The sequence below is a fragment of the Megalobrama amblycephala genome, linkage group LG24, assembly GCF_018812025.1.
Source record: "Megalobrama amblycephala isolate DHTTF-2021 linkage group LG24, ASM1881202v1, whole genome shotgun sequence".
Classification (NCBI taxonomy): Eukaryota; Metazoa; Chordata; class Actinopteri; order Cypriniformes; family Xenocyprididae; genus Megalobrama; species Megalobrama amblycephala.
This window is the reverse complement of record NC_063067.1, coordinates 20905035-20932398: the sequence shown is the minus strand read 5'-3', so window position 1 is coordinate 20932398 and position 27364 is coordinate 20905035. Positions and strand designations below refer to the sequence as shown.

Genomic DNA, 27364 nt, shown 5'->3' with positions numbered 1-27364 from the left:
TATTCATCAAAGGTGTCCTGGTTTTATTCTTATTTAAAGTAGCATTTTAATCACACAACACAACAATTTTACATTTAGAAAATGTACCTTTTGATAACAATAACAATCCATTCAATTAATAGGTTTTTCGCCATTTGGGAATTAGTTGCATCGTTCGTTCTGATTGTTTGTCATACAGTAGGCTCCAAAATTGTGAGAAGTTACCTTTTTTCAACTTGATTAGTCCTTTTTCCTTTAATGATAGCAGAATTTGAGCTGCATAAACTTGACAAGTTTGTGTCAAACCTGATGATCATGTTCTTCAGCATAATTTGATAATGATTGAAAAAACATCTTGACCTTAAATGAAACCAAGAACATCTAACCGCCTGTACAAAGAGTCACACGATTAGTGTCATAGAAATAGTGCAGAATCTGAAATATTTCTTATTAATTTAAATATACATATTTTTTCTTGTCTACTCTCAAAATCCCAAAATGTTCTCTTTCTTTCTAAGTTTAAAATTTGAATCACAGATTTTCAATGTGGTCTTTTGGACCCCACTGTATGTATACTGTAAGGTGATATGCAATTAGCAGGGAATTGACGTTAGCAGTACATTTGTCTTGAATGTTTTGAATATTACAGGATTAAATTCCATCCAAGTCTAATGAGAAGAAATGAGAGAAGGTCATGGAGGAATGACAAAGCAGGACTAAGTAGCTATATTTTCAAGGTCATTTATCACAGGGAAACAGATACAGCAAGAGGGGAAGATCTAAATTTTGATCTCTGTGCGGAACGTCTGTGCATGCTCTAGTTTTGCAGTGTTTCTCTGTGCTTTTATAGTGAGAGTCCCATCAGCCCTAAACATGACTTGACCGAGGTGGGGTCCACGTCCTCTGGTAGTTGGCATTTATGGGTAAAAGTGTTCAACACTGTCCCATCAGCAGCAAGCTGTTGAACAAAAATGCATGCATAAAGGAATGAATGATATTCTGAAAGTCAGATGTATTATACAAAGGTCTGTGTCTGTTTACCTTTTCAGCATGAACTTCAATCTGATTGTTTGAGGTGGTGACTATCACATCCTCAGGTGAAAAGTCTTGGACATCCACTGTGAATTGGTATGTGTCTCCCAGAGTCTTGATGTTCCCAACTGTCCCTGTTCTGTCTAAAGGAAAACATCAAATCTTTTGTGACATCTGGAATATATTACACATGCGTTCTTGAATACTTGATTCTGATTTGCCAATCGCACCATCCAGGGTTCTGAAATGTCCTAATATTCACTGTCATTCATGGCGGCGCAACTTTCATGTTTCTCGTATCGCACTGCAGACTGCACACTGGCATCATCTTGTGTCTCAATTATCGACTGAGGTTAAAAATGACAATATATTAATAGGTCTATTACTGTAGAATTGTTTGCAGTTTTCGTCTTGTTGCTAGGCAGATAGTTTTACTACATCGTAATGGACTGTTTTTTTCTTAGTGGGAGCTTAAAACAGCCAAGATTATGAAATCAAAATTTCATTAATTTCTTTGTTATTCAGTGACAACATCATGCTTTCTAAATGTGACTGAAACTATCAACTGAAGTATTAACCCTGTGATATTCCTCACTGATGGGTCACACTTCTGGGTCAAGACTAAGCATAACTTTTTTTAATGAAAGAAATTTACTGTATTTTTTTCAGTAATATGTATTCTTTTTTGAGGCGATTTCATGATACTGGACAATATTCACCTCTTAATTATCCATTTTTTTCATATATAAAATAATACAAATATTAGAAGAAAAATGATATTCAGTTCTATCCAATTCATGTAAGTGGGAGTGGGAGAAATTCATGTGTATGTACTATGGTATGAATGTATTTTCACTAGTTGCTTATTGAAGTATTTTCAGACATAATTACTTTTATTAGGTTTTCCATTTGGATATATTTTGACATCCATTGTCGTTATTATTGTCAGTTATTTGTGTGTTCATATTGCAGGCACCACAAAAACACCAAGTTTCATACCATTCCAATGAAGTAAAAAATTCACAACATAAATTTTTTGAAGACCACCAGAGAGTTAATTAAATTTAGCAATGAGTATTGTACGTATATAGTCTCAGTTATATTACGCAAGCACCACTATGTTACAAATGGGCATTCCTGTACATTAATATCCTTCTCTAATGATGTGTGAAAATTTGCCTTGGTGAATCTCAGACAAGCACTTCATATCCATATATCACGCTCAGCAACAGATTGCCCTTGCGCTGTTAAGTCATTCCCCAACAGTGAAGTCACAGCACTGGCTCTGGCCCAAAACATTCCCTAATTTACCCTTTCTCTCCCCCCCAGGTGCCCTTGTATAGCACATGTGAACAATCTGTTGTTGTTGTTTTTTTACACATACCAACCGTGAATATTAAATACATCTGCCTTCACATATACATCACACAGACAAACAGTCAAATGTCTTATGCAGTCTTGAAATTCATATACTACCATAAATATATTTTCAGGCCTCATGCATTTGACACATTTGTACAGTCATTAAAAGTATAATAGAATGTGAATATATACAGTAAATACTGATACTCATATCCAAAATAAAAATGTTTAATGAGTTAAAGCTGATAAAGATACATTACGCTATATATATCCGTAAAGAACTGGAATCAGCCTTAATAACTCACTTGGAAATCCCAAAGCATCTTTCGGACACATGAAAGATCCAAAGTCCTCAGCAAAGAGTCCCCGGCTCTTCTCCATGTATGGGTTTGTTGAGGTTGAGGATGAAGATGAGGAGGATGACGTCTGGTGGTAACTGCGCTCCGATCGGTAGGCAGAGGAGTTGGTCCCACTCATTAGTGTTTAGATGGTTTCTTTCCCTTAAATTGATATCCAGTCAGAGTTTTGGATTGATATAGTGAGCACAGAGTTTAGAAATGAAGTAGTTTTGTGCCCTGCCTTTTTAAAACATGGTATGAATCCACTCTCAAGCCTGTTTGTATTAGCCGTGTCTCCCTGGTGTGGGTATTGTCTGTCTGACTGTCTTATATATGGTCGGTCTAGCATGAGAGTTATTACTTCTATGTGTGTGTGTGTGTTAATTGTGGGATGACAGTGTGCTATAATTATCGTGCGAGGGAGAGGGGCTCTGTGGTCGGAAAAGTTTTGTGTGATGAGGGCTTGAGGTTGAGAAAGGGGCTCTGACAAAGACTCAAAGATAGGAAAGGGAGAGAGATACGGATGGGGGGGGGGGGGGTTTGAGTCAACAGCTGGCATTCCAGACACTCGCTCCCTGAAATAGCCGTTCCCTTCCTCTCTCCCGTTCCGTCTGCTCTCCATCCACTTTTTCTCCAGCCTGCCATCCAAAGCAGTTTGCCGTGATTTACAAATGCAGGCATCAGAAGCTTGCGATGCCTGTCAATCTAAAAATTACAGCAAACACAGGTCCTGAGAGTGTTCATCTCTGCATAAACAACAATGCTGAGGAATGACAGTTCAAACTGAGGATTAACAGAAAGATGGAAGGAATGTTGATGAGAGAGTGACGTTGAGGGACAGATGACGTTAGGAAAACGGATTAGGAGGCATTTGTTTTTGGAGGAGTTGCTAATATTAGACACTTTAGTGTCGGTTTACTCCTCATTACAGAAATCACATGTATTTTCTGTTTCCTTTTCATCAGTTGTTTAAGATAAAGATGCACTGATATTACATTTCATACCGATGCCGATAATTATTTTCATGCTATGGTCAAATCAATATTAAAATTCTGTACAATTCTGTGTAAATAGATACATTAAAAAAATGCTAAAAGTGAATATAGCCATAATGCAGAGTATGAAAATGAAAATTAATTTGGCTAAAGATTACATTTAACAGTGTTATTTATTATTAGATATTTAAAGATTAAATTTACAGTGCTCAGAGTAAATGAGTACACTCCCTTTGAAAAGTAACATTTTAAACAATATCTCAATGAACAAAAAAAATGTCAAGACTAAGTTTAATATAACATCTGTTTAACTTATAACATGAAAGTAAGGTTAATAATATAACTTACAGAACAAAATTTTCAGTTTTACTCAAATTAGGGTGATGCAAAAATGAGTACACCCCACTGAAAGTCTCTGGAGCAGAGCTAAATTTTAGACTACAAATGTCTAATTTAACAAGAATTCAACCACAGGTGAGTCTAATTATTCATTACACAGGTGTCCAGCAGACAGTTGACTATAAAAGGGTGTTAAAACCCCTTCCCATTTCATGCTGTCAGCAATGGCACCACATGGAAGAGAAATGTCACAAGACCTGAGAAAGAAAATAATTTCTTTACACCAAAAAGGTAAAGGCTATAAGAAGATTTACTTATCAGTCAGAATATTGGAGCAAAAGTGGTACAAAAATGAAAAAAAAAAAAAAAAAATGGAACTACAACCATCTCACAGAGACGTCCAGGTCATCCACGGAAGTTAACACCTCGACAGGAGCGTCTTCTGATGAGAAGGGTTGAAGAAAATCGGCATGCAAGTTCACTGCAGTTATCTAAAGAAGTAGAAAGCCAAACTGGGGTGACTATTTCCCGTGACACAATACAGCACTGCAGAGGAATGGCATGCATGGGTGCCGTCCACGAAAGAAGCCTCTCCTAAAGCCCAGGCACAAAAAAGGCCGCCTAAAGTTTGCCAGGGCCCATGCTGACAAAGATGAAGACTACTGGGACTCTATACTCTGGAGTGATCAGACCAAGCTAAATGTTTTTGGAACTGATGGCTTCAAAACTGTATTGTGTCTCACAAAGGTGAGGAATACAATGAAAAATGCATGGTGCCTACAGTGAAACATGGTGGTGGCAGTGTCCTTATGTGGGGCTGCATGAGTGCTGCTGGTGTCGGGGAGCTGCATTTCATTGATGGCATCATGAATTCACAGATGTACTGCTCTATACTGAAAGAGAAGATGCTACCATGACTCCATGGCCTTGGTCGTCATGCACTTTTCCAACATGACAATGATCCTAAACACATTTCTGAAGAAGAACAGGGTGAAAGTGATTCAGTGGCCAAGTATGTCTCCTGATCTGAACCCAATCGAACACCCATGGGGGGAAGAGACAAGTTGAGCATCACTCTCCATCCAGCATCCAGTCTCTAAAAGAGGTCATTCTTGAAGAATGGAGAAAGATAGATGTTGCAAAATGTCACCAACTTGTTCATTCAATGCCTAGAAAACTTGGTGCTGTCATTAAAAATCACGGAGGCCATACAAAGTACTAGATGTAGTAGTTTTTGTTGTGGGGTGTACTCATTTTTGCATTACCCTAATTTGAGTAAAACAATTGTCAACATTTTGGTAATTGTTTTTGTATTAATTGAGATATTGTTTAAAATGTTACTTCTCAAAGGGAGTGTACTCATTTACGCTGAGCACTATAAGTGTTCTATAAGTGAGTGTTAGATGACAGCAAATGTAATCTGAATGTAAAAAAGAGGAAATTATTAAATATCCAATAATGACCAATACTGATAAATTAAAAAATCTCTAATATCAGCTGATAATCGATTTGGTACCTAAGGGCTTTCCACACTTGAAATATTTAACCCTGGGTCATTCTAAACCCCTGAAAAACGGAACCCTGGGTTATCTTCATTCACGTTTCACACTGCTCATACTGTATTAATCCTGGGTATTCATAAGCTACCGTTTCACACTGCACATTCCTAAACACCGAGTTAAAGTCCTTATCTACACTGGACAAACGTGACCTGTTTACATAAAGGCTCTAGCATTGCGCGTCCTCATATTACAAACCGCTGACTGTAATATCATTTTTTTTCTTTTCTGAGTGAACTTTTAGAACTATAAAGGTAATAGCGAATCGTGATGGTCTCTTCTTTACTCCAATTGTTGCATTTTCCATCGCCGTTTGATCACATTTTTCCTATCATACGCAGAAACGACTGTTTATACATCGTGCGCTGTTTCTGTGACTGCCCAAAGCGCGTGAATATAAGGCATGCAAACGTGGTCGTTTGCTAAGCATCTAGTTGTAACATTCTAACAGTGCATAGTTTCACACTGCAAGTTTGGCACCACAAAAGCTAAATGCTTTTAAATGCGGTGTTTTAAACGACAATAACCCGAGGTTAAGCGCAGTGTGAAAATCCCTATGATCATCCCTATAGTGTTAAAGGTGCTAAAGAGGATCTTTTCGTCGTCTGAGAAACCAAAGACTGTTAGTGAGTTTTTGAAATGAGCGCATGCGTAAGAACAACCCCCCTTCTTCACAGCTTGTTTCGAGGGAACGCCTCCCAAAACTCGTGCACGAGTATTGGAACACGAGTGTTTACCACCGGCATTCGCTGTGTCGTGTTTGTGGATTCATTATGTCGGACTCACCGCAGGTAACTCATAATCTGCAGTTGTTACTCCTGTCTCCTGACAAAAACATTGCATGCGGCGCCTGTAAAGTGTGGAAAGTTACTGGAGCGCGCAGCCACGCACGTCTCTCACAAGGAACGTCATGGCAGTGATTGACAAGCCAGAGGGCCAATCCGCACACGTCTTTCACAAGGAACGTAATGGCAGTGAGTGACAAGCCAGAGGGCCAATCGTTTACGTGATGATCGCGTAAACGATTGGCTGATGTTTTTAAGGCCCTACCTCGTGCACAGATGATGTATATTAATATTATTCCTTTCAGTGCACCTAATAAATAGTCTTTTATCAGTTAGTAAAGACAGTTTCAAGTAATATTGCAAAAATGTATAAAACAAAACATCCTCTTTAGCAATTTTAAAGTGATAATTCATGAAAATTATGTCATTATTTAATATTTTCTCATCCTCATTCCAAACCTTCAGTGGAGCATAAAAGAAGATATTTTAAGAAATTTATCAGTGTTTTTTTGTTTGTTTGTTTTTTGTCTATACAATAAAAACCAAAGCGGTTATAACGTTCTTCAAAATACCATCCTTTGTGTTCCTTCAGAAGAAATAAAGTTACACAGGTTTAGAATGACACAAGGGTAGATGATGAAATAATTTTTATTTTTTGGGTGAACTATCTCTTTAAGATGTTAATTGCATTTAATGTATTGAATATTTTTAAATAATAGACAGCATTTCTTTGGAGTCTGTGTTGTCTACAGTGGCCTCTCATGGCATGTAGTCGCATGTAGTGTTCCCTAACACTTTACAGACTTTCAAAGATTGTCTAAATCTAGCTGAGAATCTCAACATTATGTCTATAACAGCATGTGTCACCAATGCAGCTCTTCTAATTAGATTCTGTGCTAGAGAGAGAGAGAGAGAGAGAGAGAGAGAGAGAGAGAGAGCATTTAATCAGTCAACAGTGTAATCATGACTAGCACAGTTTGTCCTCAGGCTTAGTGTGAGTTCACTTCAGAAAGTTCACTTGATATCCACACAAGTATTCAGCTAGTTTATGGATGTCATTGGACAGGCCTCGGGGGACAGTTTTGTAACAGCATGAATAAACATGAGGGTATGTGGAGATAAATGGGCTGAAATTTAGTTTATATATATAAAACTTCATCCAAAGCTAAAGTTAAGAAGCTAAGGCTTCCATTTTCCATTGTCCATAAGTATCATAAAGTACGTAAATGTGTTACTGTTGGTACTGTGTACATCTTTAAACAATATACAGAGGACCACTGCAATATATGTAACATACTTGGAGGCTCAGAGAGAGTTTGTGTTGTGTTATTGTCTGTAATTTTCTCAGCTGCTGATCATTACATAATATTGGATTATCATTGTGGCTCAATGTGACTGGCTTGTTTTGCTGTTTTGGAAATACACAAAGTAGAGACTCAAATTATAGTACCAAAACAAATCATATAGTAAAGTTTGAGATGAGAAAGTAAATGCATTCAAATAGCCTGGTGCGTTCCATACGCCTCAGTCAATATATTCTCTTTTTGCATTTGTGGCTTTCATGTGTCTATAAAAACCACCGGCGTCTGGACCCATCTGAGAAAAATGAATGGAAATTGTCAGGGAAAACTAACTGGATGCGGAATGACAGAGGGTAGCCGCTCATCAGTCATGGAGGGAGGGAAGGATTATTATTGTGACATTTCACACATATTTACCCTGTGATCCAGTCACTCCTTTGGGAGTAGCAGATTGGTTCTGTCAGTGGGGATAAAACAATTCCAAAATGGAATGGGAGTTTTACATTTCAAATAAACTGAAATTTTACCTTTTGTCACTCAGTTTGCAGTGAGGGTTGTGCCACAAATTATGGGAGAATGTTATAGAGAAGAAATTGTTTTTTAGCAGACAATAAGACAAGTTATCTATTTGTGTTTTCAGAGAGCAGAGAAAGTGGTGCCATTATAATTAAAGCATTTGGCCATGCAAGCCCTCAGCTAAATTAGTCAATCGGGATATAATATGAGCGTGTGCAACAATAATAGCTTTATTGTTTGCCTTTGTGTGTGAACTAGGAAATGAATAATGCATCTTGATATTTGTTCAAAAAGATCAATTTATCGTCTGAGTTAGTGCTGATCATCGTGACTATAATATAAATTACACAGAAATAACAGGACTTTAAAATACAGGAACAGAATAATGCATCAATGTTTTTATTGTCTGAAAAAGCTTAATGAAATCCACTGATGCATAATGAAATTATAATATTAAGTATTTCCACCGCAGCTATGTGATTTAGGAAATTCTATGTGAATCAGTGATTGTGTGTGACATTGATTTGGTGTGTGTGTGATTGCTTTCACCTTGAACGAAGGTTAATGCAATACGAAACAGTGCTCAAATAGAGACCGTATAAGGGGCAATCACCATCTAAATTACGCAATACATGAGAAAAGCTGGGTACACTTTTTAATTCATGCTGCTCTTTTCACCTGTTAAGAAACGTAGTGAGGGCTCATTAAAGGGAGTGAGTGTTATAAGAGTACCGATGACAATTCTAAAGGTCAGTTGGGTTCTATCACTTTCTGCACTCTCGGCCTTAACAACAGAGATTCATAACACATCATAGGTCATTTCATTAACCACCTAATTAAAACTTCCAAAAGGCCACAATGAGCTATGTCCGAATGACATTTGTGAGATCAAAATGAATTTCAGAGAAAACAAAAAAGGAAACTTCAATCTCACATTGTTCCAATTCAGTACCTGCCCAGAGGCAAAGCAGCAGAGGACGTGCACCATAAATAAGTTAAAGCTTAATTTTCCTTTCATGCTACATCTGGTGACGCCAGGCTAAAGAGTTGATTCTGACCTCAACGGTCTTTCATGTGGAATGAGTCAACAGGCTGAAAGGTGAGCTCTCTAAACTTTATATTTCAGTTTTCAAATGACTTTAGCTTGACATTAAATAATTTGCTATATTTCTGTTGTCGTTATTAGCAACGTGCAGTGACTTACACGGCTACTCGCCAAAGAAATAAATGCATGGATACGAAACAATGATTTGATTGTTATTGTATGTTCAAATTATTGTATGATTTTACCTCCGCTATACTTTTACTTATGACCTTATGCACCAGAGAAACAAGCGTGCAGCCATCTTTAGAATTTTGCGTTTGAACTTCCATTTTTGCGGTAGCTCCGTATATTTCTATGGCATCACTTAGCCTCTATACAGTCTATATAGTTGCGTCCCAAACGACACACTATACACTATGCACTTATACACTATGTACTTATGGACTATGTACTCATCCATGTAGTGCGTGAATTGTATAAGGTTATTTTGTCATTTAACAACGGAGTCCGAAACCCCCTCCCCCTCCTCTACGTAATTAAAGCTGCGACAGTTGAGTGCACGAAGTGTCCAACATTCCACACTTCCTTTTTTCCGTTAATTTAGTACACCATCCGGGTATTTAAAGTGCACTTTTTCTTTTTGGAATTTTCAGTGTGAACACACTACTTGCACTATTTATACTTAAAAACGTAATAGAATAGTACAAAAGTACGCGAATTGGGACGCACCTTATTTATGCTAGCACAAACAGAAGTTGTGTTTGACAGAAATGTATCGGTGTTAGTTATGATTCACCCACAAAACAGCTTAGACTACTAATGTGATGTCATTTTATGCTGGGCCGGACTGCTTTGCAAACAAGGGTCAATTCAATGCTGGAAAAGATTAACATGACGGCATATGCTAGTCGATGAGTTGAATCGACTCCACAGCAACTATGTAAATTTATCCACTAACCGTTTAGGTCCCCTTTAAAAACAGATTCAGGAAATAAAACATCGCTGCTGCTGCTGCTTCATTTGCAGTTATTTTTGTTGCGGGAGCAAATATCTAATGAAGACCAAAACATTAGTTACAAACTCCAGCATCACATTTGCATATCTGTGCTTTTACTTACAATCGCAGTACAAACATTTACGCACTTAGGTAACAAATTTCCCCAGGCAAATGCATCTCTCCTTAGTAATTACATATAGTATGCAAATCCTTGCCACCAACAGAGTATGGAGAAAAAGTGGGCTGGTGTGTGTTTCATGTTATCATGAGAATTGTGTTTGAAGCAGATGTCATAAACTTCAGTGGATTTTAAAACGAGCAGTTCATTCCTAAATCCGTAAGATCTTACCTTCATGTTGTGGAAATACAAATCAGAAGATAGAACATAACGAGTACAGTGCTGAAAAGGGCGGGGCTACAAAAGGTGTATATGAAAAGCAGTATGGGAGTTACCGGCTCATACGGTTGCACTGGACAATAGAGTGCCCCAGGGATGACGCGTTTTTGTAGGCCAACCCGGAAGTTAGCGGCGCACGGGTTCCCTCGATCGAAAGCCTATGCATTTTTCCCATAGACTTTTGGAAAATCGCAAAAAATAAGCTCTGTGTTTAACAAAGGGTTATGACACTTACACGTTTTGTCTATCAAGATAATCTTTACAAGTTAACACAACATTTATAGATTTTGAAGCCTAAATAAAATCGTCAGATATAAAAGGCTAACAGTTGGCTATAAACGGACTACAGCACACCATGGTCGCGGATCAACGTCGTCACCACCAAGCTTCCTCAAACTGTATTTAAAAAACAACTTTATTTAAAAACATGCTCACTGATTATGATCTGTGCTTTTATGAATACTTTTCCACTTTTTCATGAGAAATGCTGTCCAAATGTCCCGTTTTTAATGATGACGTCTAAAGTCCCCGCCAAAGGAAGTAGTCCCTTTTAGCAACTTGTTAGTAACCGCAGATTTTAAGACACAGTAAAAGTTTAAAAAATCACAAGCGGGTTATAACTGGTGTGTTTTATGTCATAGATCAAAACGTGAAAGTATTTAGAGGCTTTGTTAACCACAGACCTTATTTCAGGTGATTTAGCAAAAACCCATTCAAAAAAACCCATAGACTTTACGGCGTTGGAACCGGAAGTCCTAAAATGCTAACTCGCTTCTGGGTTTTGCCTACAAAAATGCGTCATCCCTGGGGCACTCTATGGAGAAAATAGTGAAATATCAGAACACTGGGCAGCACGATTAGCCAATCAGAATCTAGAATTCTAGAGCGGCATGTATCATTTTTATGTAAAAATCATTTTTTCATGAGAAATGCTGTCCAAATGTCCCGTTTTTAGTGATGACGTCTAAAGTCCCCGCCAAAGGAAGTAGTCCCTTTTAGCAACTTGTTAGTAACCGCGATTTTAAGACAAAGTAAAAGTTTAAAAAATCACAAGCGGGTTATCAAAACGTGAAAGTATTTAGAGGCGTTGTTAACCACAGACCTTATTTCAGGCGATTTAGCAAAAACCCATTCAAAAAACCCATTGACTTTACGGCGTTGGAACCGGAAGTCCTAAAATGCTAACTCGCTTCCGGGTTTTGCCTACAAAAATGCGTCATCCCTGCACTCTATGGAGAAAATAGTGAAATATCAGAACACTGGGCGGCACAATTGGCCAATCAGAATCTAGAATTCTAGAGCGGCATGTATCATTTTTATGTAAAAAAAAAAAAAAGTTGGTATGAAACGGAAGTTGCAATAGTCTTTTCTTCCATATTATGATGCATATCCAAAATAAATTACTTCTTGAACAAGAAAAAATGTAGGGAGGGACTTGATTTTGTCCATAAGGAATTGATTACATCATTGTGGTTTGCTACTGCAGTGATCTCATGTGAGCGACAGGTTGTCCAGCCCTCATGCCAGTAAACACATCATCAAAAAAAAAAAAAGAAGAGATGTCGCTGCAAGAGGGAGAGCAAATGATTTTGATTAAAGATTATGAGGGAACATGAATTTAAATAAAAAAAATAATAATGATGTGGACAGATAAATCATTTATATTAAGTACTGCAATATTCCATAAAAAAATTGCCCATTTTAATTTTCATGGTGACTAGAGCGTGCATATTGCATTTCAGACAATGGATGAGATTTGTGTAAATGTAAAGCGTCTTGAAGAAAATGAAGAACAATGCACACATGAAGATAAGACAGACCCAGATACGGTGGAGGAAAAGCTAATCAGCTCTAATGAGCGTTCAAGGAAACCATGGCAACAATCGCGGTCACGCATCAGAGGTGAGGTGGATCATTTCCTCCTCATCATCAGTTATCTCACATTATCCTCAATGCAATAAACTCAAAATATCATAATTAACAAGTGTAATTTATGTGCTTTGCATTTGGGCAGAGTGTGTGCTATATGTGAAGAAGGTTCTGGTGTCTTTTGCTAGCATGGAGTGGTACTGTTATGCACTCTTAGGGATCATCACCGCTCTAATGAGCTTCTTCATGGACATGACTGTGGCCAAGCTGCTAAATGGTGAGCGGTTCCACCATGTCACTTAAAAAATGGTTAGTACAAAATTTACATACAGATGCAGGAGGGTCAGTTGGGAAAACTGTTTGTGCACTGAAGCATTCTAGCAGCTGAGTGGGGCAAGGTCTTTCAAAAACAGACTTGACCTTAGATTCATTTCTTACACACTGTTAAACCTCAGCTCATGTCCTTCTCTCTTATTAGCTCACCAATGGCTGTACGGTTGTCTGAAGGGTCACCACCTGCTGCAGTTCCTCTGCTGGACGCTTTACCCTGCCTGCCTCTGCGCTCTGTCCACCGGCTTCGCCCACAGCATCTGCCCATTCTCTGCAGGTCAGCTAGACATCCATCACATCTTTACAATGTGTAAAAAAAAAAGAAGGTCAATAAGCTTTAAAAATTAGGGCAATAATTTACTTTTCTTTTTACTCAATTATTTTAAGTAGATGTATTCACTGAATTTAAAAGGTTAAATTGCAATTAGGTGTATCTAAAATTTGCCATCATTGTATAAATTGCTTATTTAGAGTAGGTACGGCCAAGATGATTTATTATAATTATTATTAAAGGGTTAGTTCACCCAAAAATGAAAATTCTGTCATTAATTACTCACCCTCATGCCGTTCCACACCTGTAAGACCTCCGTTCATCTTTGGATCACAAATGAAGATATTTTAGTTGAAATCCGATGGCTCCGTGAGGCCTCCATAGCCAGCAATGACATTTCCTCTCTCAAGATCCATAAAGGTACTAAAAACATATTTAAATCAGTTCATGTGAGTACAGTGGTTCAATATTAATATTATAAAGTGACGAAAATATTTTTGGAGCACCAAAAAAAACAAAATAATGACTTATTTAGTGATGGCTGATTTCAAAACAATGCTTCAGGAAGCATCGAAGCATAAATGAATCAGTTGTTCGGAGCGCCAAAGTCACGTGATTTCAGCCGTTGGCAGTTTGACACGCGATCTGAATCAATTCGATACACTGATTCATTTATGCTTCGATGCTTCATGAAGCATTGTTTTGAAATTGGCATCACTAAATAAGTCGTTATTTTGTTTTTTTTGGCGCACCAAAAAAATTCTCGTCACTTTATAATATTAATATTGAACCACTGTACTCACATGAACCGATTTAAATATGTTTTTAGTACCTTTATGGATCTTGAGAGAGGAAATGTCATTGCTCCCTATGAAGGCCTCACGGAGCCATCGGATTTCAACAAAAATATCTTAATTCGTGTTCCGAAGATTAACGAAGGTTTTACGGGTGTAGAACAGCATGAGGGTGAGTAATAAATGACAGAATTTTCATTTTTGGGTGAACTAACCCTTTAAGTTCTTTATCACATGTGCATGCATGAGACAAAATCAACAACAACATATTATTATATATATATATATATATATATATATATATATATATATATATACACACACATACACACACACACACACTATATTGCCAAAAGTTTTGGGATGCCTGCCTTTATGTGCATGTGAACTTTAATGACATCCCATTCTTAATCCGTAGGGTTTAATATGGAGTTGGCCCACCCTTTGCAGCTATAACAGCCTCAACTCTTCTGGGAAGGCTTTCCACATGGTTTATGAGTGTTTTTATGGGAATTTTTGACCATTCTTCTAGAAGCGCATTTGTGAGGTCAATCAGTGATGTTGGCTAGAAGGCCTGCCTCACAGTCTCCGCTCTAATTCATCCCAAAGGTGTTCTATCGGGTTGAGGTCAGGACTCTGTGCAGGCCAGTCAAGTTCCTCCACACCAAACTTGCTCATCCATGTCTTTATGGACCTTTCTTTGTGCAGTCATGTTAGAACAGGGGCCATCCCCAAATTGTTGGGAGCATGAAATTGTCCAAAATGTCTTGGTATGGTGAAGCATTAAGAGTTCCTTTCACTGGAACTAAGGGGCCAAGCCCAACCCCTGAAAAACAACCCCACACCATAATCCCCCCTCCACCAAACTTTACACTTGGCACAATGCAGTCAGGTAAGTACCGGTCTCCTGGCAACCGCCAAACCCAACTTGTCCATCTGATTGCCAGACAGAGAAGCATGATTCGTTACTCCAGAGAACATGTCTTCAAGGCTCTAGAGTCCAGTGGCGGTGTGTTTTACACCACTGCATCCGACGCTTTGCATTGCACTTGGTGATGTAAGGCTTGGATGCAGCTGCTCAGCCATGGAAACCCATTCCATGAAGCTCTCTATGCACTGTTCTTGAGCTAATCTGAAGGCCACACGAAGTTTGGAGATCTGTAGCTATTGACTCTGCAGAAAGTTGGCGACTTCTGCGCACTGTGCGCCTCAGCATGCGCTGACCCCGCTCAGGATTTTATGTGACCTACCACTTCGTGGCTGAGTTGCTGTCGTTCCCAATTGCTTCCACTTTGTTATGATACCACTAACAGTTGACCGTGGAATATTTAGTACTGAGGAAATTTCACAAATGGACTTATTGCACAGGTGGCAACCTATCACAGTACCACGCTTGAATTCACTGAGCTCCTGAGGGCGACCCATTCTTTCTCAAATGTTTGTAGAAGCAGTCTGCATGCCTAGGTGCTTGATTTTATACACCTGTGGCCATAGAAGTGATTGGAACACCTGAATTCAATGATTTGGAGGGGTGTCACAATACTTTTGGCAATATAGTGTATGCATACATATAAAATGAAAACATATCTCCTTAATGTAGAAGATGCAGTGCAACTGGACTGCAATTATTTTTTATCAACAATTTACAGTTTTATTATATAATTTAATTATATATTTAGTCCATATATATATATATATTCAAAATCGGTTTTGAATGCGCAAGACGCATTTGCTGGAAAAGCCTTGTTGACAGTGACAGAGATGATTGCTTTGGGATTATGCTGATGTTATTAAACATTAATCATAAATATCGAGTTTTTCTTGAGAAGGGCTGTCTATTATATTTGGTTATGCATGATGTGTTTCACCCATGACCCTTCAGGCTCTGGTGTTCCTGAGGCGAGGGCTATTCTCTTAGGGATGGACATGCCAGATTATCTGTCCCTCTCCAATCTGTTTGCTAAACTGTTTGGCCTGATATGCACACTAGCTTCAGGCAGCACAGTCTTTCTCGGCAAAGTGGTAAGAATCTTTTATGCAAATTGTAAATTTTAAGTAAATCGACGTTCTGAATATACTGACCTTTTGCAATATAACTGATCTCAATAGGGTCCATTTGTCCATTTATCTATCATGGTGGGTGCGTTCATGAATCGCCTGCATGTTTCCTGTCGTGGTGGAAAGCAGGTAGCTGAACTGCACTGCAAAAATTAAACCATGCAGCCCACTTTAAATCTGTATTATGAGAGCCAGATGGAAATTGTATAGAAGGCCACTTATGCTGATGACTCTTGTGGCTCTGTTCATTCACAGAGAGCAGCTAAAGGAGAAATGCTGGTTGCGGCGTCAGCAGTGGGCGTCGCGAGCTGTTTTGGGGCTCCAGTCAGCGGTGAGTTGACGTCACAGTGGTCCATGATATCCTTTAGTAGGCTACTAAAAACACAAAGCCATTAACATATCTCATCAGTCTTGACCTTTCCCTGAATGTTTATCTCTGTTTTACCATCATAGGCGTTCTGTTCAGTATAGAGGTGATGGGGACTCATTATTCAGTCAGAGATTACTGTCCCTGCTTCTTTGCTGCGGCTTGTGGAGCAATCACCTTCAGGCTGCTTTCTGTCTGTAGTAGAGATCAAGGTGAGAGGTTTACATTACCTACAGCGCCCCCTAATGGATGCTACTGGTGTGGTTGTAGTAATCTCATCCACCACAAGACCATCAGATAGCCCTATTGGCATTATTGGATTGAAATATGATCGAACCCAAAGTATCACACCACCAGAAGCAGAACGATATATGAGAGAAATAATTCAATGTTTCTTTGATCTATGTCCACAGAAACAATCCAGGCCCTGTTTAAAACCAGCTTCACTAATGATCTGCCTTACCACCCTTTTGAAATATTCATTTTCGCTCTGCTTGGGTACGTTCTCAATTATCAGATTGGTGATGGACAGTCATAAGTTAAATACTGCTTAGTCATATCTGTTACCTCAGGGTTTGTTATATTATTTAAATTCATGAAGCAGTAATTGTTCTAATTGTGTTTTCCTCTGATTCAGGCTGTTCTGCAGTATTCTCAGCTGTATTTACTTATTCTTTCATCGCTGGGCTCTGCGTTTTGTCAAAACAAACAAACCCATCAGCAGATTTCTGGCAACAGAGTGAGCTGAAAAATTTATTCCCACAGACAATTACAATTTCATAGACTTTTCCTTGTCCTCATAGTGTGTGTGTATATATATTTACACACACACACACACGCAATGAGGTCCAAATGTATGAGAACACTACTGAAGTGGTTCTGCATTTTTCTATTTTTGCATATCAGCATGATCAAATATATGTCTTTTGATTGGGTGCCTGAAGATATTTGTTGTGATCTAACCCAGAGCTGCCTTTTGTTTGTATTCGTAATCATATCCAGAAAGGTACTTTATTCAGCCATTGTGGCATTTCTCCTAGCCTGCTTTACGTTTTATCACTCAGCGGGACATTTCATTGCTGCTGAGGTGAGGATAGGCCTATTTCTGGAATATTGGCAGTACTTCAAACTTAGGTGCTCTCGTGTCCATGTTTTCTATTTACTTTAAACTTCTCTTTGTTTTCTAATAGCTTACAATGAAGCAGCTGCTTACTTCACTGTTAGATGGCAATTCCTGGTACACCATTTCCCAGAATGCCTCTGTCCTGCCTGAGCCTCAGAACACATTCTGGCAGGCATGGAACCCATCTGGCAGAAGCTACTTCCAAACACTAGGAATGTTCATTACTGCAAAGGTAAAATAAAATGAGAGCAGTTATTATTATTGTGTTCATAAGCTGCTTGTCTAAGCAGATTTCATGATTTCTAACATCTCTCTGTAAGGTTGGGCTGTTGGTCGTGGCTTGTACTTTGCCTTTACCTGCTGGCTATTTCATGCCAGTTTTTGTTTACGGTAAGTAATTACCATGGGATTTACATCATGCTAACTGGGGGAAAAAAAGATTATTTTTATTATTATAAAATAAAAATATAATAGTAGTTCAAATGTGATGAAATAAAATATTAAAGGTGCAATGTGTAAATTTTAGCGGCATCTAGTGGTAAGGTTGCGAACTGCAACTAACGCCGCACACCCCTCCCTTTCGGAGGAGCTACGGTGGCCGTATGGCCGACAAAGATGTTGTCGTCTGAGATAGCAGAGAGTACATTAGCCAGTGAAGCAATGAGGTTTCTTCTTACTTTTAACAAAGAATGGTCTCTGCTTCTAATAAACCAGACAACGACGACTACTACTACTACGTATTCTGCATATTCAACGTAGTGACGATGCAAGCTGCCTCTAAACCACCAACAAATATAGTGAAGAAATGCGATCTGTAGAGCAGTTTGTCTGTTTAGGGTTACTGTAGAAACATGCCGGCGCATAATGGCGACTTGACATGGAGGGGGACCCGCACTGTTTGAGATGCGTGATCCCCCCCCCCCCCCCAAACCAGTTCAGCGGAAATCCCACCCTGGAGCCGATTCTAAACATTTCTTTGGCCATGTCAATCACAGTACCGATTGCCTACACCCAAGTATGTGATGTGATCAAATAAATATAAAATAAAAATGTGGTAAAACACAAACAAAAATTAAATGACAAAAATAAGAAAATAATGATAAAATAAAAATAAAATGTAATAAAATTAAAAATATATGAATAAAATGTAGTATTGTTATTGTCAAAATGTAGTTAGTGATAGTTTATAATGTATGTTCAATGAATCCAGTGGACCAAAAGATGTTTGACAAAAGCCCCATTGAAACAGCAGTTGTCTGTGTTTTAGGTGCTGCAGTGGGGCGTTTAGTAGGCGAGGGCTCGGCTTATCTGCTCTCAGATGGAATCTCATCAACAAAGAGTTTAATAAACCCGGGCGGCTATGCTTTAGCAGGTAAACAAACTTATTATTCTGTCAAATTTCTGAAGGGGGATTATCAACACTGCAGGCTCACTGAGATGATAAGGCCTGTCTAAATGTATTGATGGGGTCATATTCTGCTGTATGTGTGTGTGTGTGTACAGGAGCAGCCGCCTTCTCTGGGGCTGTGACACACACGCTGTCTCCTGCCCTATTGGCTCTGGAAATGACCGGCCAATGCTCACACGCAGTCCCTGCTCTGGTTGCTACGCTGGTATCCAACGCGGTAGCTCGCGCAAAGCACCGTCCATCTTTCTACGACGGTCTATCCCTTAGTAAACAGCTCCCGCACTTGCCATCTCTCATCCGAGCTTGTCCAAAGTGAGTAATCTATCTGCTCGTCTGCCTTCAGGCTCCGCCATGTTATGACTTGAAATTAAATTGCATTTTTCTTGAGATGACACAGCCTTGCGTTTCTTTCTGCAAAACAAGATTCTGGAGGGAGACATCAAGGTAGTGATGGCTGGATAGTAAATTGTTTTCATCATGAATGCTCTCCCACAGGTTGGCCAGTGTTCAGATCAAGAGGTTTGTGGTCCCAGCGGGAGCCGTGCTGAAGAGGACAGAGACACTGACAAGTGTGCAGCACATCCTAAACGACAGCACAGACACTGAAGTTCCTGTGGTGGACTCTCACGGTGAGCCTAACTAATATCACCAGCCCAACGACACAATCTCACCTCTTTACTTTAATAACACACCTCTGTGCTTGACAGAGGAGGGTGAAAGCCAGTGAAATGTTTGTGCTGATAAGGGCCAAAGGCCAAATGATTGTGTGAAACACTCAAGACTGCACCCTCAAGATAATGTTCCAGTACAGTACAATGACGATACTATTGAATGAAATGAGGCTGATAGTCTGAAGCTTGGACTTAGCCATGCCATTTACTTTTTCTCTTGTCCCCCAGACTCCCCTATTCTCCTGGGAACAATCAACAAATCGCAGCTCCGGGAGTGTCTGCAAGAGCATAGAAATGAGGTAATTGAACCCATAATGTGCTGAGTCATAACAGGAATTGTCCAAAGTTACTGAAAGAATAATAAAAAAATAACGAAAGAATAATTAACGCATTTCAATTCAGAGGCTGGATTCTCCACTGGGGCTTTTTTTCTGCTTCTGTTTTGAAGTGGCACCAGTGCCAGTTGTATACCAATGCCTGCTTTTTAATTGTTTTTACCCATGTAAACATGCACTAGAAACACGTCTTGGACCATTAAAGGGTTAGTTCACCCAAAAATGAAAATTCTGTCATTTATTACTCACCCTCATGTCGTTCCACACCTGTAAGACCTTCGTTCATCTTCCGAACACAAATTAAGATATTTTTTATCTCCTATAGAAAGCAAAAAAAATGTCCATATTCAAGGTCCGGAGAAGTAGTAAAAACATCGTTAAAATAGTCGACGTGACTACAGTGGTTCAACCTTAATGTCATGAAGCAAGGATAATGACTAAAATAACACAAAACAAAATAACGACTTTATTAAATTTTTCCTTTTCCCTGTCAGCCTCCTATGCAGTTGGCGCAGCTGAACACAGTGCTGAGCTTCCGTGTTTACGTCCAAATGCCAGCTCAGTATTGGCCGACGCTGTTCACGTGAACACCACGACGCATATGTGTGATGCTGACGCAGGAGCCAGCCAATAATGACTCGGCGTTCTGACATAAAAACAAGGAAGCTCTGCTCTGCGTTCACTGCATAGGAGACTAACAGAAAAGGGAAAAAAATAAGGGAAAATAAATGTTGAATAAAGTCGTTATTTTTTTGTTTTTGCACACAAAAAGTGAAGAGTTCATTTGCAAAAACCGATAAAGGCCATTAAAAAAAAAAAAAAATGAACTAAGTGCTGTGCATTATTCTCCATATATAGCACGTTCTGTACCCTAAATCAGTTTTGTCAGAAAAGCCGGTATTGTCCACTGTCAGGCATCGCAAGTTCACTTTTCACAGCAGAAGCCGACAAGCGCCCTTGTTGTTTGTCATTGTTTGTGTACAGAAACCGATAAGTCCGTTTTACCGAATCAGCGCACAGTATTCAGGTCAGGTGACAAGGCTTCTAGTCACTTCAAAAAGAAGCGCTAGCTGAGGGAAGTTCTGTCAAAGCTGACTAAAAGTGATCGAGGATTTACAGTTTCGACTTCCTGTAAGTCCTTGAACACCATACACTACTTACATGCTTAAACCTTGGTCGTTCTTTTGCGTGTGTGTGCGCGCGCACGTGTGTGCGTGTGTGTGTGCGCGTGCGTGCGTGGATGTGTGTGTGTGTGTGTGTGTGTGTGTGAGAGAGAGAGAGTGTACTTGTGTGTCGATCTGTTAGTGTGTGTGTGTGCGCACAGTGAGTGGATGGGTGTGTGTGTGTGTGTGTGTGTGTGAGAGAGAGAGAGTGTACTTGTGTGTCGATCTGTTAGTGTGTGTGTGTGCGCACAGTGAGTGGATGGGTGTGTGTGTGTGTGTGTGTGTGTGTGTGTATGTTAGTGTGTGTCGATCTGTTAGTGTGTGTGTGTGCGCGCGTTTGTGTGCACACGTGTGTTTGAGTGTGTTTTAAATGCATTAACAAAGCAATTACTTGGGTTTTGTTTAACTCTGAAACATGAAATGTGGAGTTATCTGCTTTTGCCAAAAAACGACTGCTGGAGTTATCTGCTTTTGCTAAAAAACAAACATTTAATATAAAAACATAATTTCAATGAACTTTAATTTTTTTAATTTACCTGTATTTTTTAGAGTTATTATTACGTAATCAAAGCAACCCAACTGCAGTTTGATTGATATTACTTGGAATGCACAATAAAAAAAAAACATGATTTGTGAGAATTAATAAAAATGGAGTTAACTGTTTTTGCAAATAAACTAATCAAGTATTCTCGTCGCGTCATAAAATTAAGGTTGAACCACTGTAGTCACGTGGACTATTTTAACAATGTCTTTATTACTTCCTCTAGACCTTCAATGTGGTAATTTCATTGCTTTCTAATGGGAGATAAAAAAAACCTTGGATTTCATCAAAAATATCTTAGTTTGTGTTTTCTGAAGATGAACGAAGGTCTTACGGGTGTGGAACGACATAAAGGTGAGTACCTTATGACAGAAATTTCATTTTTGGGTGAACTAACCCTTTAAGCAGTGTTTTGCTGTTTTTCAGCATCTTGCAGCATGAGCGCTGTGTTTTTCCGATGGCACTGCACCTTGTCTCAGTGGGGGTTTATTTGTGTATACAATAAAATTCAATGGGGTTTATTGTTTTGGACCCCACTGACTTTCATTATACGTGCAAAAATCAGTTGATACGTTCTTCAAAATATCCTCCAAATAAGCAAGCCATAAAGGGTTGGAACAACATGAGAGTGAGTAAAAGATGACAGAATTATCAATTTAGGTTGAACTTTTACAACTTATGAAAGGTAACTTAGAAACATTGTAGTTCTTCACATGACTGTAAGCAGTGAGAAATGCTACAATGATCAAAAACTGAACGTCAATCTAGTGCAAGTTTAAAATCAAAAAGGGTTCAAATTAGAAAAAGTTTCAAATTTGAAACTATATATATTATATATATATATATATATATATATATATATATATATATATATATATATATATTCTATTTTTTTTTTTTTTTTTTTTTTTTTTTTAATTAATGAATCAAGCAAAATTGTGGTTGAACTTGACAGTCCATGATAACTATGCTTTTTCCTTGTCCTATGGAAAAAAAGTATGAGAATAAGAAAATGATGACCAAATTGTCAGCAATTAAACAAATGAACAGAAGAAGGTAGGACTTAATTTATTTTAAAAGCATGAAACTTTTTAAATTGTGTAAAGTGTTTCGTTACACTTAAGAATGTCTGTTGGGGAAACCATCAGAATTAAGTGTTAGCAGATATTAAGCAGATAGTCTACAAATAATAAGAGTTAGTAGACATGTAATAGCAAAGTTACTTATAGCCAGTGTTGGGAAGGTTACTTTGGAAAAGTAATAAGTCACAAATAACAAGTTACCCTATTTAAAATGTAATGAGTAGTGTAACTATTTCAGTTACTTTAAGTAATGTAACTGATTACATTTGATTCCTTTTTGATTACTTTTCTAAATTTCTAATGAATGTTTTCAACTGTTAATCATTTTTTAAATATTTAAACCAGGCAGGGTTAACCTTACAGTAGTACTCAACACTGATTACTGTCAGACTTTCAAAATCCTTCATCACTTGAATTAAGATTATAATTTAATTTTAAAGCACAGCCACTACAAAATCAGAATTTTGCAACCTCTTCTTACTTTGAGATCATTCTGAGGTTAAATACAAATTTAAAATCATCACAAGAAATAGTTATGATACTATTTTTGAAATCAAATCTTTGCATAGCTATGACAGGAAACTCTGGCATCTAACAATGCCTTGGAAAAAACAGTTAATCTTAAAAAATGGCGGCAAATCTCAGACAGGTAATAGCCTAAAGCTTTCAGCAGCAATGTGGATTGATGTAACTGACAGACAAACCTCTCTGCTCAAAAATCTGATGGGGCACATGACGCTCCTGCTTCTCACCATCATTAAATATTTTTTCTTACAGGGTTCATGTAAACAACTAGAAGAAGTATGTTCTATTCAACCTGTACGACTACATCTGACTCCTGAAACCACCGTAAAGCAGGTGCAGTGAGAACAAACTGGTGGCTTACTTCTGTTTCCTTCACATTATGTGTTTGCTTTTGTTGAGGTGTTCCTCTAGTATGTGCGTGTTTGTGTGTGTTCTGTCAGGCTCATTGTATCATGAGTGTCACGGGCGAGCAGCGTCTGTTTATAACAGAGAATGGGCGGCTGTGTGGCGTCATCACATGGAAAGAGGTGATAAAAGCAGCCTGCACAAGACAAATATGTACACACATACTTCTATACACAAACCAGTAATGATGAATACACCGGTCACACTGACTATATGTACGTATTGCATAAAGGATGGTCTTATGACACTTGATTTTACCTCCAGATGAAGAAAATAATTGAAGAGATGGCAAAGGAAGTCTGACGCATGGACAGTCAGCTCAGACATCAGAATCCAGGACAGCCATCAATGTGTGCTTTCCATGTTTAATAATCATAGTTAATATTTTATCTGCTGGAGATTTTACATGGATCATTATGTGGGGATCAATGAATAATTATTTATAGTGAAATAATAAAGAAACATTTATTAAATGAAGCAGCAATTTAGTATGGTACAACAGGGAGAAAGTCTCTCCAAGGTAAAATTTTTCATTTTATTTTTTTAAATCAAAAATAGCAACAAACACCACCAGAACACTTTCTTGAACATCTTGACAAAAGGTTAATTTTGAGGTAGATTGATCTACCTTAAAATGTAAATTTAAAATATTTTTTAAATGTAGATTAATAGGACTAATATCGTAATATAATAATACTAATATCTAAAATTATGACGTGTATTTTGAGACAAAAAAAAAATGCGTTTATGATTTTCAGTTTTTGTCAAGGTGATTAAATCAATAGATATTTAAAGCTGAACTCAGTAAGATTTGCGAAGCTCCCCCTACAGGTTCCTTCAGTGAATCACACTGTCGTAAATACTCCAAGCGCAGCTCTGGACTACAACGACTACAACGCTCACCAGCGCAGTAGTTTTGCAAATACAGTACATGAAATCTCGATGGAGGTGGGTAATTTTCGAAATTGTCTTATAAAGTCATAATATATACATTGTTTTTGAATTACCATAAAGCATTTTGTCACTCTCGTGTGAACGTGAACATGAGGCGAGATTGTGTCGGGTCGGCGAAGCTCAACTTGCAAGTGCTGTTTTCTGGCATAGACGTGCCAGAGGGGGTTAGTGCACACCTCAAACACACCACTACAAGTCAATTAACCATCGTAAGGACTTAGAAACTATTTATGAAGGTAAAAAAGTTACTTAGTTCTGCTTTAATAACCATCTAATAAGTGGAAAGATTTTTGATATTGACAAAGCCCCTTTTATTGCATCTTGAAAAGACCCAATGGTCAAATATGCCACCAAAGAGATTATGTTGGATGTACAGGAAAATTCAATTAAATGTTTATACACAAATGTTGCTTAAAAACATCTTGCTAAACCAAATGTATCTGCATATGCATATTTTGACCTATCACTGTTGCTTTAAAGGGTTAGTTCACCCAAAAAGGAAAATATTGTCATTAATTACTCACCCTCACGTGTTTCTACACTCATAAGACTTTCGTTCATCTTTGGAACACAAATTAAGATATTTTTGATGAAATCTGATGACTCAGTGAGGCCTCTATTGCCAGCAATGTCACTGAACCTCTCAAGATCCAGAGAGGTACTAAAGACATACACTATATTGCCAAAAGTATTGGGACACCCCTCCAAATCATTGAATTCAGGTGTTTCAATCACTTCCATGGCCACAGGTGTATAAAATCAAGCACCTAGGCATGCAGACTGCTTCTACAAACATTTGTGAAAGAATGGGTCGCCCTCAGGAGCTCAGTGAATTCAAGCATGGTACCGTGATAGGTTGCCACCTGTGCAATAAGTCCATTCGTGAAATTTCCTCACTACTAAATATTCCACGGTCAACTGTTAGTGGTATCATAACAAAGTGGAAGCAATTGGGAACAACAGCAACTCAGCCACGAAGTGGTAGGTCACATAAAATCACAGAGCGGGGTCAGCGGATGCTGAGGCGCACAGTGTGCAGAAGTCGCCAACTTCGAGTCAATAGCTACAGACCTTCAAACTTCGTGTGGCCTTCAGATTAGCTCAAGAACAGTGCATAGAGAGCTTCATGGAATGGGTTTCCATGGCCAAGCAGCTGCATCCAAGCCTTACATCACCAAGAGCAATGCAAAGATGTGGGGTTGTTTTTCAGGGGTTGGGCTTGGCCCCTTAGTTCCAGTGAAAGGAACTCTTAATGTTTCAACATACCAAGACATTTTGGACAATTTCATGCTCCCAATAATTTGGGGATGACCCCTTCCTGTTCTAACATGACTGCGCACCAGTGCACAAAGAAAGGTCCATAAAGACATGGATGAGCGAGTTTGGTGTGGAGGAACTTGACTGGCCTGCACAGAGTCCTGACCTCAACCCGATAGAACACCTTTGGGATGAATTAGAGCGGAGACTGTGAGCCAGGCCTTCTTGCCAACATCACTGCCTTACCTCACAAATGCGCTTCTAGAAGAATGGTCAAAAATTCCCATAAAAACACTCATATACCTTGTGGAAAGCCTTCCCAGAAGAGTTGAAGCTGTTATAGCTGCAAAGGGTGCATGGGCCAACTCCATATTAAACCCTACGGATTAAGAATGGGATGTCATTAAATTTCGTGTGCACGTAAAGGCAGGTGTTCCAAAACTTTTGGCAATATAGTGTATTTAAAACAGTTCATGTGAGTTCAGTGGTTCTACTTTAATATTATAAAGCGACAAGAATACTTTTTGTGCACCCAAAAAACAAAATAACGACTTCTCAACGATATCCATGGGCGATTTCAAAACATTGCTTCATGAAGCTTCAAATCTTTACAAATCTTTTGTTTCGAATCAGTGGTTGGGAGTGCCAAAGTCACGTGATTTCAGTAAGCAAGGCTTCGTTTACGTGATCTGAACCACTGATTCGAAACAAAAGATTCGTAAAGCTTCGGATTTCATAGAAAATATCATAATTTGCGTTCCGAAGATGAACGAAGGTCTTATGGGCGTGGAACAACATGAGGGTGAGTAATAAATGACATAATTTTCATTTTTGGGTGAACTAACCCTTTAATATCTGTACTATTTATATCTGTATTAGTATTGCCCCTGACTGCCTTTTGCCCCTCAACACTTTTATATTTCTGTGGATTTTAATCAGAGCAAACTTCTTTTATTATTTCTTTTTCACAAATTTGTGTTTCCCCATCAAATTTAAAAATAAGAGAATATATATTCTTAAACAGTCATACACTTTGGTGCCAGATACAACTACAGGGGATATTTAGGGCCCTATTGTACCCTATTGCTGTCAAGAATTGTGGATGGATCCGATGAATATCATGTGCATGTCTAGAGTTTGAATGAAATGAGATATCTGTTTGTACCCTCATGCAGCTTGTTAGCTTTGTGAGCCTCACACTGGGAGAAAAGAGCAGAACAAAGGCTTCAATAATAAAGAGCCTTCGTTTGATTTTTCAACCATCCCTTTTCTCTCATTATTCCTTGTGCTTTTTTCATAGAAGAGGTTTTATAAGAATTCATTTAAATTCGCAGTGTATTGTTTCTCAATATATTAGGCTGAAATTGAATTCCAGTTACAAACACAATTTCAATTCTGCTTACCACCACAGAGCCTCTATCTACACAATTAAATCCTACTTCAAACCCTCCCCTGGAGCACAAAGCTGTCACACACATTATCTGACACCGCACACCAGGATCACACTGTGTAAACTTCTATTAAAAGACCCTGGAGCATGATAATACTTGACCATTCCACCTCCCA

The 27364-nt window shown here is 38.5% G+C and overlaps 2 protein-coding genes and 1 long non-coding RNA gene across 4 annotated transcripts; 1 reads left to right on the top strand and 2 right to left on the bottom strand.

Moving 5' to 3' along the window:
* Positions 1-13132, bottom strand: hspb7 (heat shock protein family, member 7 (cardiovascular)). The gene is given in 5 exon segments (XM_048178746.1): positions 1-853; positions 856-937; positions 1021-1154; positions 2679-3416; positions 12998-13132. Coding segments are annotated over 4 exon segments (483 nt in total). The 5' UTR covers positions 2851-3416; positions 12998-13132; the 3' UTR covers positions 1-758.
* On the top strand, positions 12301-24500 carry clcnk (chloride channel K). 2 transcript variants are annotated; one of them, XM_048178745.1, is made up of 19 exons: positions 12302-12547; positions 12660-12791; positions 12993-13121; positions 15792-15931; positions 16019-16096; positions 16223-16298; positions 16421-16546; positions 16748-16832; positions 16972-17073; positions 17337-17421; positions 17525-17689; positions 17778-17847; positions 18725-18829; positions 18961-19177; positions 19361-19494; positions 19765-19835; positions 23435-23515; positions 23623-23709; positions 23852-24500. In XM_048178745.1, the coding sequence occupies exons 1-19, from the start codon at positions 12391-12393 to the stop codon at positions 23888-23890; spliced, it is 2079 nt and encodes a 692-aa protein (XP_048034702.1). In that variant the 5' UTR covers positions 12302-12390; the 3' UTR covers positions 23891-24500. The 2 variants fall into 2 exon arrangements, with proteins under 2 accessions (XP_048034701.1, XP_048034702.1); XM_048178744.1 differs by lacking the exon at positions 23852-24500 and having other exon boundaries at positions 12301-12547; positions 23623-23834.
* LOC125260407 lies at positions 16159-17677 on the bottom strand. Its single transcript, XR_007183040.1, has 3 exons — positions 17548-17677; positions 16413-16529; positions 16159-16342 (listed from the first exon to the last, which is right to left on the bottom strand). It is a non-coding gene; the product is annotated as an uncharacterized LOC125260407 (long non-coding RNA).
* Positions 24501-27364: the final 2864 nt, after the last annotated feature.